Below are 15,000 nucleotides of genomic sequence, written 5' to 3' on the forward strand. Positions count from 1 at the left end.
TTTGAAGCCGTCTAATAAACTCACAGCAAACATGGTGGAAATGCGAGATTTTCCTCGTCGCGAGCCTCCTTTCCGAAAACTTTAAACTCGAGCCGCCTTCTACCTGTCTTTATAGGCAGATGCTTCCGTACAATGTGAACTAGGGTGGTGCTTTTTTAGTTTCTCTTTTTTTCCTCCCTAAAAGAACGTTTCCGTCTAGTAGTTTTACAAGCAGTCCGTCATTATACAATTTTCCGAGCAAAACGAATGGACTTGCGTGAACGCACTTCTGGTACATCAAACGGACGCAGAAGCAGTTTCTTAAGAAACTAAGGCCTTCATTTTTTCTTTTTCTTTTTCTTTTACCGAGTATTCTCTAGTCTTCGTCGTAAAATTTAACAACTCGAATGTGTCTCAGCGTTGTCTGTACTGTTATCGACAACGATATTCGTCATCACAGTGGTCAAAATATTGTGGACTCACGAGACGCAGCGCGTGACCAAGAGCAAGCGTAGTCTATAACTTTCTCGCAATATGATTGGTCTATTTCCCAAAATGAGCGTTTCTGATTGGCTATTACATTGCGTGACACATTGACGCGAGTAAGATCTGGACTCTTATCGAAAACGGCAAATTAATCAATCAGACTTCGAGATCACAAGCCATTGTGGTAAGAACATCTCTTCATTGCGGTAGAACTGAACACAGCAAAAATGCAATCAACATTTACCCACAGTGCCCTGTCAATTGATTCAAGTAGTGCTTCTCCTCACCGTGACTTCCTTTCCAGCTTGCGTGACAATATTGAATTTCTTAGCGGGGTGTAGATGCAGATGGTGAGTGTGCGTGGCATGCGCATGATGTTTGCACGATATCCCGCTGACCAGCCCAACAAGAAGAATCACAAGTCTCATCGTCCTGAGAAAAACGAACAATTCATTAAAAATGCCTTTAGTTGAGTTCACCTCGCTTTTGCAAATGCATCCTTTGCGTTTGGCCAAAAATTCTGGCGACAGTTTTTCTGCTAATCGGTTCAAAACCAAGACCAATCGTGACGTACTTTCACAAACGAGAGTACCCGCGCATTTAGGTGATTGCCTGCATCTGTCACGATTGGCCAAAACCCACTATGATGTCATGTGACATTAAAGTGGACGTTACTTAGATCACACATGAAACGCAAATGCTTCCACGATTGGAAGAAAAAACCAAGATCTGTCATCTCCTAGTTGGCTCGCGCACACTAACTCCCGTGTTTTCGTTCTTTCGTGTGAACGCTGATTACACTGGTGATAACTGTTGCTTTTGCCTTCGCCATGAACATGTTAATCAAGCTTTACAGAAAGCTTGTTTCTTCAAGTCACTCAAGTTTGGAAACCGGGAGAAAGCATATGACACAAACTAACCTCTCGCGTCTACAACTATGGTATAAGCCAACAAAAATTGTGATCGTGTGACTTTTATCACCAGAACCGTTTGCGGGTGGCAAGCGGGTGGAAATTTAAAGACAAACTGGGGAAAAACTATTAAAAATGGCGGCGAACTATCCTCGACTGGATTCGCAATTAAAGTATTCAAAGATCTTACAAAATTTCCACAATAATATCTTGAATGCTTGATTTTTGGAAGAAACATTAATTAACAATTTAGTTGTAGTTTTTTAATTGGCCTCAAATGAAGTGGAAAATTTTCAAACAGCCAATAACCTGATTACTCAAAAAAATATACTTTGATTAAGAGTGCAGTGTGCGGACGAAAAACAAAAAGATATTAATACCATTCCACTAAAACTCTACGATTCTTTCCCAACGTTTACCCTGAGCAAATGAAAAACCCATGAGACAATTAACGTTCGCTGTTTCGCCCCCATATCAGAAGCATAACACATTTAATTCCGATTAAACACTTACCTATCTCTTGAATTCACGGAACATCGGTCTAAATTCCCCACAAAGACAACAGATAGTTTTTTCTTTTTTTGCCGCGGAAAATTTCTTGTCAATGTGTTGATCACGCAACTTTAGGTCACTGAAGGTCACGTGACTGAATTTAAACTCGAAGCTAACAGCCTCGTTTTGAATTTGCAAGCTAAAATGACAAATTCAACAATATATATATTTTTTTATTAAAATAATGCCATATGTCCATTTCACTTGTCTTTTCTTGCTTTAAATTAATATTTACTGTTCCTTGACGGAGGGAATATTACCACGACATTGCAAATAACCGATAGAAAGCTTAGAATTATAAAAACAATAACAACGATAATAATAATAATAATAATAATAATGATAATTAAAAATAATAATAATAATTGTAGTAGTAGTAGTAGTAGTAGTAGTAGTAGTAGTAGTAGTTGTTGTGGTAGTAATTAATAAAGCTTTAATCTGATGAGGCCAGGAGCCCATCTGGAGCGTGCAACTTCCTTACAGCGTCTGTGAAACGGCGTTTTCACAAGTAGGTTTATTTTTAGACTAGCCCTTCCCGCGAATTAGGTCAAAAAACAAAGGCACTTCCGGTTCAGTGACCCTATGACGTCAGCTTAATTTCTTGTGATTGGTCATCGGGCTCCTGTGGGAGTCTCATTAGCGGGAAATTCAATCTAAAAATAACCTTACTTGTGAAAACGCCGTCGCACGAAAATAGGTAAGTTGCACGCTCCGGGTGATGGGCTCCTGATGAGGCTGAGCTGAGCTCAGGTGCTTTGCTAATTCGAATCTACTGCAAGGCAAACGAGATCTTCTATGTAATGGCGATGGCTTTTATGTGGGCGCAATATTTCACAAGTATATCTGATAATGTGCGATTCCATTGTTTTAAGTGAAAATGGACCATAGCATCCATCACCAAAGTAAGGCTTGAGTAGAGAGCGAGTCTTCCTTGCCATGCATAACTCTTCGTGCGCGTGAATCTGTTACACAGACACCTCATTGCCCGCATCGCAATTTTGGTTAAACGTAGATTCTCAACGTAGGACGAGGGGGGCGATTTTCTTCCTCGTCTTCAAAATCCAGGAATGTGTCTTCTATGTCGTCTTCTTCTTCTTCTTCTTCTTCTTCTTCTTCTTCTACGTCTTCATCATCAGAATGCTTGAAAATTTCAGAGCATGGTTCTCCCTTTAATTTTCCCGTAAGACAATTTATATATTTGTCAATATGAGCGCTGAGATAATTAAGAGGAGCCGACCCTTGGCTCAAAAGCTGATAGTGAAAATCTCGTAACTCGAACTGATTGCCCAGGGCCTTTTCAACTTTCCTGCGCATGTTCACTAGAGCCAGTTTCCCTAGCATATAAGCGGTCGCTTGCCCGGGAACGCTCTGGTATCTTGTCACTTCCTTCACGGCGAAATCTGTGTTGTCCCACGTATAATCTTCAAAATATTTCAATGCCTCGGTCCTGAAAAGCAAAACAACTCGGTCTTAGCAGAACACAACAAAAAACGTTAAACCTGTCTTTATCTGTTCAGGCGCCTCCTCAACTGACCTATGCCTGGTTTACTATCGAGCGGTAAGTGTAATAACAAATCACAAGAATTTTTTTTCTGCAAAGGTCTTTCGCGTGAGCCTGCGTCGAAAATGACGGTAGGTACTTGGTGTCTCTTTTTCTATTGTTTCAAATTTTTTTAACAAGGTATAAAACGTTCAGTAATTATACAATTACCCTACCCTGATGCATCAGTCAATTCCAGTGGTGCCCACCCCCCCCCCCCCCCGGGCTAACCCCCGGGCATTAGCATTTTTTTAAAAAAATGGGCGAATTCCTCGGGGTGGGGACACATAAGCTGTCAAAATGCCCCGGGGTGGGGACGAAGAAAGAGGGCAAATGCCCCGCCCCCGGGATCGTCGTCTTGAAGAATCAAGACATTTAAATGATGACGAATCGCATTTTAAGCTCGCAAAATTTGTCTTGAAGATCGCATCATTTGAATTCGCAAATCTTCTGTATTTTAACTCCACTTTCATGAATTTAAAAATTGCTAGGCTAGTTTTTAATGCGATATGCGAAGTAGTCGTGTTTACGCAGTCTTCACGTCAGTGATTGTTTTGTGATATTAGTTCACCTTGTCGCTTTTAAATATTCATATGCTTACAAGTATAAATGAAGAAATACCTAAAATTGAGAAAACATACCTTTAAAAACATCCTCAAGTTCTTCGAGTCCGTGACGGACTAGCCACTTTTTAACGAAGGCCTCGTCTTTTCCGATAAACTCTTCCATGTTAATTCGAAAACATGTGTGTCAAATGCCCGGGGGTCGTCCCGGGGTAGGCTAATGCCCAGCCCCCGGGCCGCGATAAAATTGCGAATGCCCCATCCCCGGGACTGACAACTTGAGCAAATGCCCCGCGGTTGCCCGGGGGGGGGGGGGGATGGGCACCGCTGGAATTGATTGATGCATAACCCTAACGCTAACCCTAATCCTAACCCTGAAGGTTTTACCGTGTTTAGATAATTTTGTGCAATAGATAACCACTAAATGACAAAATACACCAAGTACCTCCCAAAATGACAAGCAAAAATGATAGCTGGTTACCTGGTCATTCCTTTATAATGCAGCCCAGTGTCAACAACCAGTCGAACAGCACGCCACACCTGCAAAGGGTGAAGGATTAGGGAGCTCAAGCAATCACGAATACAAAGAGAACGAAAACGCTAAAAAGACCAAGTTGAATAAAGAAAAACGATGCCTCTGTACGCCCCGGAGCCACGTGCATTTTACATATTGAAAAACTTCTTTGCCGTCGTCTTCAAAACAACACCGTGAAGTGACCGAATTTCAGGTTATGTGAACGACGAGAGCTAAAAGGCCGCCACGCAGCTTTCGGAACGACTGTCGGGATTGGTTCAGAAAACAATGGACACAAAGAATGATACAATAGAGCTGCGTCCTAAAGGGATCCAATGAAGTTAGAGGTTGCTGCTATCCCCAGTCTCCTTACAATTGCGGTTATGTACCCCACCGGAAGTTAACTAAAGGACATGGAAGGAAAATTGGTATGGAATTTTTCTAATTGTTTTCACCTCAGAAAACTATGATGTTTCGATTGAGCAGATAAAGAAAACCTGTCATATACACGGACGAAGTCAAGGGCTACGAGATTGTCATCTGAAAATATAACTTGTAATCATTTCGCGATTATTCTAAGTCGATCGGCTTAGAAAGTGTTCACCAACATTCCAGGAATAAAATTGGTATGAACAGAGGGTTGTTTGAAGAAAAAATTGAAGATTCATCGTCAGGTATTCGCGTCTTCCACGTAACCACAAATTTGGTCCTTTCACGTAGTTGTCAGGACAACAACGGCAAAGAAATGGACCAAAATGTACAAAAAAAACCAAAGACTATGCACGCGCTTCACGCGTGCAGAGTCTTTGTTTTTGTTCATGAGACCTATTATCTTTGCCGCGTCGTCACCTTCCCAACGAACGGCATTATAATTATAGTTTGGTGAAAGTAGTTAAAGCAAATGACTGGCTTCTCGTTAAATGTACCAACACAACTCTGAATTGAAGAAATGATCCTACAGCTTGCAGAGACAATTCAAGCGATTGTCCTTACATAAGATGGCACTGCATGAAGAGGTAGGTGGTCGGGTTTCACATCTAAAATAAACGCTTTCGTTTTTTTTAATGACTGTTATTTGTTTGAGCAGGTTGAAGTTTAGGCAGCTCTTCAGCTGATGTGGACCTACTATACCCACCCATCCACACACCCACAAGGTCAGCCACAACACCGGGAACTTCATACCCTACTCTTCTCGAACAGCCGAGTGCGTGGGTTTTGCACATGGAAGATATTTGTGAGACGGTGCCTACAGTTTATAGTCCTTATCCGAGAAGAATTGAAAGTCTAACCATTTGCGGGTGTAATTACTAAGGCAGCATTTTCTCCTCAATTATTCTGAGACCTTGAGCGTTGCCCCGACCGGAGTCAGAACTCACGACCTCCCGCACGCTAGCCAGCTGCCCAAACAACGAAGCCACCGGTTCCCAAAGACACTTTCCGAAGCGGGCCATCACTCTCTATGTGTTGTTTAGTGTTTTTTTTTTCCAGTTTGCGGAGCTAGCTAATCACTTTGTGCTTTACGATAGCTGCCACACCGCCCTCTGTAAATGAAAGGATTATCTCTTAAAAGAGTTTTAGCTCAAATCTTCACTTCATAACTTTTCACTTAACCGCGAATTCTATTCTGAAGCATACAGGAATCAAACTCCTGCGCTAGAATTCAACGCCTCAGTAAAGGGTTACACTGTCTTAGCAAGTCTCGCTGTTATCCTTTTTTAGACAAACATACCTGCCATTTTAGCATGCCATACAACTGTAAAAGGTTATGTTCGTATAAGTCCGCGTCATCGGAAAGCAGAGGGCTCTCAGCATATACTGCCCAGCCCTCTTGAAAAGCAACGTACGAGGTCTCCTTGTCGAGCCATCCAGGAACTCCGCCACACTTGTCGCGGAAATGTTCAATAAGGCCTGCAAAAAAAATTCATCGCGTTCAATCAAGACGGTTTATAGTCCTTATCCGGGAAGAATGAAAATCTAACCATTTGCACATGAAATAGCCCATTTCCGAGTTGCTGTTTGCCTCGGTTTGTAAGCGAGTCCTAATGCACAACTATACAAATGGAAATGAGTGGTGTATTTTCATGGAAATCAAACTCGTTATCATTTGAATGGTTTAGCACCAAGACTCGTTTTGAACCAGAGGCAAACAGCTACTCAGAAATGGCCTGTTACAAAGGTAGCACTTTCTACTCAGTTATTTTAAGACCCTCGACTAGTCGGTTGTCCGACTAGGCTTTTGAACCCGCGACCTCCCGCACGATTTCTGATGCCCAACCCCAACGAGATGCGCCACCTCCCAAATTCCCCTATTCTAGCGGCTTTATGTTTACTTGGCCTCATACACCAAGTCGACAGCGTTTTCTAGGAGGAAACAAGCCATACACCAACACTGAGAAAGTCGTGCCTTCAAGTAAGTAAGGTTTGGGTTTTTCGTGGGCACTTCGCCCAAGTGCTTCCAAGCAAAAAAGACTACGTTGTCCCTAACGATACAACGCAACCACTTTTAACGACAACATTACCATTGTTGGTTAATGTTGGCTATTGAGAAATTAAGCGCAATTATCTACCAACAGAGGAATTATTCTTCGCACCAAATTCTTTTCTCCGTAAGCGCCGGCTATCGGCGTCTTTATGTTGCAAAACAGATGCCTGCAATTTTCACAGAATACAATTGCAATTCAGTTGGCATTATTCTTACCCTGCATTTGAGTGTGATGCCCAGGCCTCGCCTCGTGCCCGATAACAGACCATTCTTGGAATTCAGGTCCATAATCCTTCAGGAAAAACGGAAGCCCAAAATAAGACGGAACTGTACAATTGGAATTACTGGGCCGGAAGAACATCGCTCCGTTGGATGGATTGAAATGCGGCAACATCTCTATCGGACAGTTCGGCGCGGTGACTTTAGGACCAGTAAAATAAAACATTGGCTGAATCTTGGGATAGATTTTATTCATAACATTCTGAATGTATTCACTCCATATTTGGATCGCTTCCCAGCGGCGCGGGCAGTTTTCTTTGGCCGAGCGCGCATCTGTGCAGATCATGTGAGCGCGTTCGTCGCTCTCATTGGCGGGAAATGGCGCAGGGTTGTGCCACTGATCTGAAGAGGTTAAACGTTTCTTCAACAACTCTACTGCCTTGGATCTCTTCCTTTTGCCAGTTATAATCTTGGCGATTTTATAAACCTAGTGAAAAGAAAGCGAGTACCAGAATGCTAGACAGGCTTAGGGCGACTTTCAATCGAGTGTCGTAAAACCAAAACCAAAGTAATTACTTCGGCCAATCAAAAAGGAGGGAGACAATCCAGTAAACCAATCAAAATTCGAAGTAATTACACGCAGCCGACACAAGGCGCGGGAAAATGTGGACGCCCAAGTTACGATTGGTTTTGGTTTCACTTCTGATTGGTTGAAAAAGTGGCGCGAGAACTTTGAACCAATCACGGAGTGAAGTAATGCAAAACCAAAGCAATTCGCTAATTACTTTCGACACTCAATTGAAAACCGCTCTAACAAATAATAACAATAATCACCATGATCATCGTCGTCATCACTTGTGCGTTCGAATAGTACAAGGTCAGGAGGCCATCTGGAGCGTGCAACTTCCATACAGCGTCTGCAAAACGGCGTTTTCACAAGTAGGTTTATTTTTAGACTGGCCCTTCCCGCGAATTAGGTCAAAAAACAAAGGCAGTTCCGGTTCGGTGACCCTATGACGTCAGCTTAATTTCTTGTAATTGGTCATCGGGCTCCTGTGGGAGTCTCATTCGCGGGAAATTCAATCTAAAAATAAATCGGTCTGTGAAAACGCCGTTACACGAACACAGTAGAGTTGTAGGCTCCGGGTCATGGGTTCCTGACAAGGTGAAAGAATGAATGCTAGAAAATCAAATTTCCATTACCCAAGAGTAAGAATCTGATGTCAGGTTTGTCCCCTTCAGCATCAGAAAAGAGTCTACTTTAACCAAGTTTTACGGGAAAATAAACAATAAGAGGGTTTTCACACACGTGATCAGTAACCTTGTTTTTCCACCGAAACAAAAGAAAACGTTTGCACGGTATTAGAGCTCAATTCCCAGAGGATTAGTTGGGAACACCAACATGGCCGCCGTTCTATTGTTTAGGTAAACCAACATGGCCGCCGTGACGTCACGTAAAACACTCTATAGACCAAATCAGCAAATTGAACTTTGTACCCAATTAAGGAACAATTAAGGCGGTTAAGATTCATTGTGTACTGTATTTGCACAAAAATGTAGCATTCACATTTAAATGATATGGAAATACCTGGAACAAAACCGTTTTATTCCCAAAGGGTTTGAATTGGGTACAACATTGAGTTAGTCGATTTGGTCTATTACAGTCAAAAACATTTGTTTCCTGCTCCGGAAGCATAATAAAAGTTAAAAAGTTTTTAGCTCCGAGTTTGTAAAACTTTTTAACTTTTATGATTTTGTCTATTGTTTATTTTGCCGCAAAAATGGTTTTGTAGGCCAGGACACACTAGGTGACAAGTCGCAGCGACAGGCCTCTGCGACAAGTTGCTCCATGTGTACTACTTGCAAAACAAGTCGCTGCGACACGACGCCTGTCCGGTGCACACGCAGTGATCTTGTTTGAAGGAGAATGTGTGCCAGTTTTCTAATTCAATATGGCTGACCATATGACGCTCTCTAATTGGTTCATTTATATTTTATCGCAGCGACTTGTTGCCGTAAGTGTACACACGATGCGACAACGCTGCTTTCGCTAATTTTGTCGATGCGATGAGTCGCAGTCGATGCGACTGATCGCTGCGACAAAATTCTGCCGCAGCGACAATGACTTTCATAAAATCAGCCGCGTCACGCAAGGCGAATTGTTGCGGAGACTTGAAATTAGCCTGCATAGCAAGCGTTTCCAGCAGGCGAGAAGCGAACTCTTTTTTCGGCCGTGCGAGAATAGGGTGAGCACAAAAAAAAAGATACTCTCGCCCCAATTTTCGCGCGGCCAAAACATCGAAATTTGCGCGGAAACCCTTCGGAAACGCTTGCTATGCAGGCTAACTTGAACCCGCGATGGGCCGCAGCGACTTATCGTCTAATGTGTCCCGGCCTTAAGGACGGTGCTTATTAATTCAAAGGTATTTTTGCCCCGGTTTATCATTATGCGGGAAATGTAGATCTTAGCAAGTGTTATTGAAATTCAAAAAGAAAATTGGGGCTAACTACGCATTTCTGAAAGATAATTAATGAACAACGACATGCTCTTGTTTCATGAAACTCTTCTTTGCTAAGTTTGAAGTTAAGGAACGTAGGAAAGATGTGGAACAACTTGCATTTTTGCAAGAAACCAATATCCAATGACGTTTTGTTGAAGCGTGAAAGATCTTTCTCATAATATTTGTAAAAAGCTGTAAAATACAAAGCAACGTAGGGCGGTTTCTTCCAAATTGAAGTTTAATTATCTCTGAAAACTGCACGGTTACCCCCAATTCTTTTTTGGATACCAAGAGCACCGTGACTTGCTGAGCTCTGCTTTCTCCGCATAGTTTTAAACCGCGCAAAAAAATATCCCTGTATTAGTAAGAAACACCCATAGGAAACCCGAGTATCACGAGATGCGAGATGCTTTTATGCACGGGTAAAAGGGTTTGTGTAACCACAACTATTAAGACGTCAAGTAATGTAATTTTACCTGAGGCATTAGCAAAGAATTCAACTGATACAGCCCAAGTTTATAGATCTCCTCTGGAGTGATGTCTATAGTTGTAAAATAAGATAAAATCGAGCGGTACGTTTCCTTTCCGTTCAACGTCCGGTTCGTGCCCGGCAAAATTCCGGTGGTTTTATTTCCCGGAACGCCGTCTGTATACACGTATTTTACAGGCAAATGTGCAAGACCGCTGGCTACATCATTGGGTAAGCAATGTCGGCTGTGTTCGAACTCTAAGTAGTGGATTAGATTTAGTAGAGGTTCGCCAACACCTCTCACCAACGCCTGATTTATTGCGTCTCTAACGCTCTGACCATCGTGTTGTTTTCGCCAACGCGCATTTACTCCCCTCTCCAGCTTTGCTAGATACTGGGGTCCTAAATATAGCTTTGTGTACCACTCGTACAGGACGCCAGTTGACGAGTTTCTCTTAACGACCATAGGGTACTTTTCTTTGAAGGCATCCAGCCCCGCTTTGCAATCTATGGACGAACGAACCATACCGACTTTAACTCCGAGAGCGATGTTATCTCTAAAAAACAAAACAATCCATCAGCTAGCTATAATTTGTTGAGGAGTATAGGCGTAACAGGAGCACTGGCTTAACCTGAGAGAGGTATTTTAGGCAATTTCAGCACTGATCGAATGGTCATAGAATTAACTAAAACATCAAAATAACTGTTCAAAGGTATAGAAGAACTCTAACAAAACACAGGGAAGAAAAGAAGGGATATGGATTGAAAAAACTGGAGAGGATTGAAATGGATTGAATTTGGGTAAATTTGAAAAACGTCGGCCCACCTTTTTTCAAATTTATGTCAGTCTATATCAAAATGTCATTTACACAGCTGGAAAATCATTCTCAGTTGTTATGTAGCCCTGATTTTGCAAATGAAAGACTAGTGCTAAGCCAATTTGACGTTTAGAGCTCATAATTAACAAAATTAAACAAAATTACCTAAAATAGCGTGACCTAGCCCCTTTAATTTGATCTGAATTTACAATTATCGTTTATTTAGAAGAATGAAAGCTTGATATGGATTATGGGAAATGGTCATATATTTTTGAAAAGACAGCCAAAGTGTATGGACGTAGGACTCGAACCTGGGAATGTTCATTATTAACCGGTCACCTAACCACTTGACCACCGCACCGCTAGCTGCTCAGGGACAATATTTTAAACGCTATTTCATAATGTTGTATCATCACTCGACAACAAACAACATTAAACACTGCAAAATGTCGGTTTCCAAACTCTACGACAAAGCTAAACATTTTAAAATCAAAGTATAGGCTTAACTTATTAATCTAGCTTAGGCGGTTAGGCCTAATAATTTTTCTGCAGCGATATTCTATGAGAGACTTAAATAAATGAGTTTTAGAGGGTAAGGTGTCTTGATCTTCAGTGGTGAAACGGAAAGAAGCGGTTCCAATAGAATAGAAGCTCAGTGTTCAAATCCACTCCACGGATATGATTTTTTATTTCCTTATTTTTTCTGCTACCACAAGTCCTGGGACACAGTGTCCTAAATTAACGATAATAGTAAATTCAATGCAAATTAGGAATTCACGATAATCGTTAATTTAGAGGAGGAGGAGATCATGTTGAAATAACTGCGTGCAAAAAACGAGTCGGGGCTTGGGCGCCCGCCCGCCTTGACTCTACCCAAGTCCCCACTCGTTTTTCGCACGCAGGTTTTTTCGCTTTCCCGACTATCCGGGAACCTGGAACAGTCTAGGGAGAGGTTGTGGGTACAAACCAAGGAATGCCTTTATAATCTCATCTGCAAGCGGTCAGACTGTTAAGTCCCAGAAAAAGTTGAAGACCTCACGGTCAAAGGCCCACCTGTATCTTTCCAGGGTCTCCTTGTGTTTCATAATCTTGTCGATCACATGTTGGACATCTGCGTAAGTCCGAGGTTTTACGTGCCAAGCGAACGCATTTATTCCGTAGGAAATTTGACAAATAGGCTGCCAACAGAAGTAGTTTGGTCCCATCATCCAATCACCCGCGTAAAAGTTCACGTCATACGGTGAACCGAAAACGTGCTGAAGGAAGTGCTTTGCCTGTTGGTAAGACAACAAGAAGATGCGCCTTAATGAAAATCTGGCGCCATACAGTAATAAGAGAACTCACGCAACGACGACGTGGATCAAGATTTCCCCAAAACAAAGGCCTGAGGCCTGATTCACACGGTACCGGTTGAAAATTCGTGCATTCAGGGGTTCCGTTCTAAACGTTCAAAAATTTGAACGCCCAAATCGGGGATGAATTTTTAGCCGGTACGGTCGAAAATTTAACCGGCGCGCTGTGAACACCTAGACCGTCTAAATTTTTGCCCGGCAAAGGAGTGGTTGCATGGATGCGTGGTAACTGAGATACTATCGTTAGGTTTTCTACGACTACGGTGGGCAAAAGGTTTCAACACGTCATCAAAATTTGATTCAACAAAGCCTCACGAGAGGCATGGTATTCAGTCCCAGGCTGCAACCGTGGTTGTTACTATGGATACCTACATTGATACGTCATTAAGAGACCGATTTGCACGCACGTGCATACCCAACAGGGTTGAAAGAGCGGGGCAAATGGCTTATCATTCGCGATAACAAAAGAAATGTTTAATGGTTGTTAAAGCAAAGCTTAAATGCTTTTACACTCATTCGACATCGATTCAACTTCGATTCAACATGTTTTAACACGGTTGAAAAGGGGGGGGGGGAGGGGGGAATTGGCAAAAACGTGGCTGTTCAACAAAATCGAACATATTTCACAAAAAAAATAAGTTAAGTACGGTTAGGAAGGTTTGAAAATCTTAAATGCAAAGATCACTTTTAAAGCAACGAATATAGGCCATAAGTAATCTAGCATCGCGACACTAAATCGACAAGTTTGTTTGTTTATAAATCCCTTGAAGGATTAACTTGAGAACTTCTAAAGGAAGAAGATAAGCAGAGCCATCAAAGCTGGATTAGCAGTTAACGTGGTTATCTCAGGAGAACTTATTTTATCATGACATTCCCATCATGTCTATCTCAATCTTTTGAAAGGCGACTTCCCTCATTAGTATAAATCATCTATCGTGTTCTTGACTTTCTGAAGGCTGGAGAGATGCCTTCAACATTGCAGAACAGAATCGAAGGCCTTGAACACAGAGATACAGAGATAAGCCTTGAAATGACTGAAAACCGTTTACTGACAAACCGACTACGAACGTCCTAGTGTGAATTATGGCCCGCGTTTACCAAGTCAAAATCACCTCAAAAAATTCTTTCCGCTCAACAATTCTCTGCTCTTGTCTAACTCTCACTCCTTCAAAGTCACAGTTTTAGAGGCTCCCAAAAGTGGGGAAAATGGTTGTAATTTGATCTACAACCGCGAACTGAACTGATTACGAATGGAACTTTGTATGAAATGTTCAACGGGTTTGCCGAATATCAGAAGGGTCTCTGAAGAGTCGCTTGGCAACGAGGAAACAACCGTTGTCAGACTAGCCATAACAGTATTCAAAAGTCAAGTTTTCACAGGTTAAAAAAGTGAATTATCAAGTTAAACAATTCTTGAAACAACACAATATCTTTCCGATGATTTCGGAGAAATAATAACGTGGAAACTGAGTTTTTAGAGGTGACAGGAGCTTTAACCGGGCTGCTTTCCGCTAGCGAGGCAAGAATAAGCACAAGCAAAATACGAAAATTTACTATCGACTTAATCGGTGAGACTTATTGTTGGAACAAAAAGATCTTAATAAACGAAAAGTTAAGGCGTCTGCGAATGTAGCCGAGAGGATTGAAAAGCACGCTATAGCAGGAACTAAGATAAGTTGAATGAACAGTCAAAATTCAACTGGAGATTTTGAAGCTATTTTTAGATGAAGTGATGTCTCTGTAAATCTTCGGTAAACTGTAATGTAAAGATCATAGATGTATATTTTCATGATGTACCTGTGAAAGCGCTTTGCCCTCTCGTGCCTTTAAATCTGTTTCGTTGACTTGGAGTTTTTGCAGCTTATCCAATAGTGCAAAAGCCTCATCGGTTTTCCTTTTGAGAGATTCAGGCAAAGGATCGTATGGAAAATACCTTTGAAAAGAAAAAGCTTGCAGATTATTGGTGATAGTAATGGGTAATAGTTTATATACCGCACACATCACATACAGTCTCTTGGGGCAGTTTACAATTTTCTGAGAGGCGGACCACCAACACTGGGGCTTTCCTCAGTCTCTTCACGAACAATAGGGCCGTTTATACGAGAGAAAATAAGCCGCGGCTTACTCTGGCCGTGGCGTACATAATACACGAAAGGAACTATTTATACGAGCATAAACTCCCAGGTCAGGATAAGCCGCGGTTTGAAAAAGCTGTGAACGTAGATTTTGTACCATTTATACGGGGTGTTCGCGTCTTATGTAAGCCACGACCAGAGTAAGCCGCGGCTTATTTTCTCTCGTATAAACGGCCCTAATGTGTGGGTTTTTCCGCTAGGACGAGGACGAGAACGAGTAAGAAATTTGACTGCCGGTTTTTAGCGAAAACCCGGACGATTAATCTTACTCTTTGTTAGCAGTGTTGGTTACTCAGTTATTCTTATTGCTGGTAACTGAGCGTTTTTGCTGATCGAAAAATGCCAAAACTGCCACCTTGTTGTTGACTTGGTTTGACACGACAACACTTTTGCAAAACCTCGTACTAAAATGACGACGGCATCACGTTTTTGCCGCCAAAATGACGCAGGTTTACGCGCGCTCACTTTTGTTCTATGAG

At 42.0% G+C, this 15,000-nt stretch overlaps 2 protein-coding genes across 2 annotated transcripts in view; both read right to left on the minus strand.

Annotated features, from left to right (window-relative positions):
* LOC137975807 (cuticle collagen 2-like) overlaps positions 1-2,010 on the minus strand; it is an 11,277-nt gene extending 9,267 nt beyond the window's left edge. The window contains exons 1-2 of the mRNA XM_068823001.1: positions 1,890-2,010; positions 753-897 (exon numbers count right to left, since the gene is read on the minus strand). Of these exons, the coding sequence (XP_068679102.1) occupies positions 753-893 (141 nt within the window). The 5' untranslated portion in view covers positions 894-897; positions 1,890-2,010. The remainder of the gene's footprint in view (positions 1-752; positions 898-1,889) is intronic.
* A 771-nt stretch (positions 2,011-2,781) lies between these two features.
* Positions 2,782-15,000, minus strand: part of LOC137975806 (uncharacterized) — a 17,313-nt gene continuing 5,094 nt past the window's right edge. The window contains exons 2-8 of the mRNA XM_068823000.1: positions 14,184-14,319; positions 12,088-12,308; positions 10,224-10,773; positions 7,244-7,733; positions 6,275-6,453; positions 4,513-4,571; positions 2,782-3,375 (exon numbers count right to left, since the gene is read on the minus strand). Coding sequence (XP_068679101.1) covers positions 2,931-3,375; positions 4,513-4,571; positions 6,275-6,453; positions 7,244-7,733; positions 10,224-10,773; positions 12,088-12,308; positions 14,184-14,319 — 2,080 coding nt within the window. The 3' untranslated portion in view covers positions 2,782-2,930. The remainder of the gene's footprint in view (positions 3,376-4,512; positions 4,572-6,274; positions 6,454-7,243; positions 7,734-10,223; positions 10,774-12,087; positions 12,309-14,183; positions 14,320-15,000) is intronic.

The sequence above is a fragment of the Montipora foliosa genome, chromosome 11 (assembly GCF_036669935.1).
Source record: "Montipora foliosa isolate CH-2021 chromosome 11, ASM3666993v2, whole genome shotgun sequence".
NCBI classification, from domain to species: Eukaryota; Metazoa; Cnidaria; class Anthozoa; order Scleractinia; family Acroporidae; genus Montipora; species Montipora foliosa.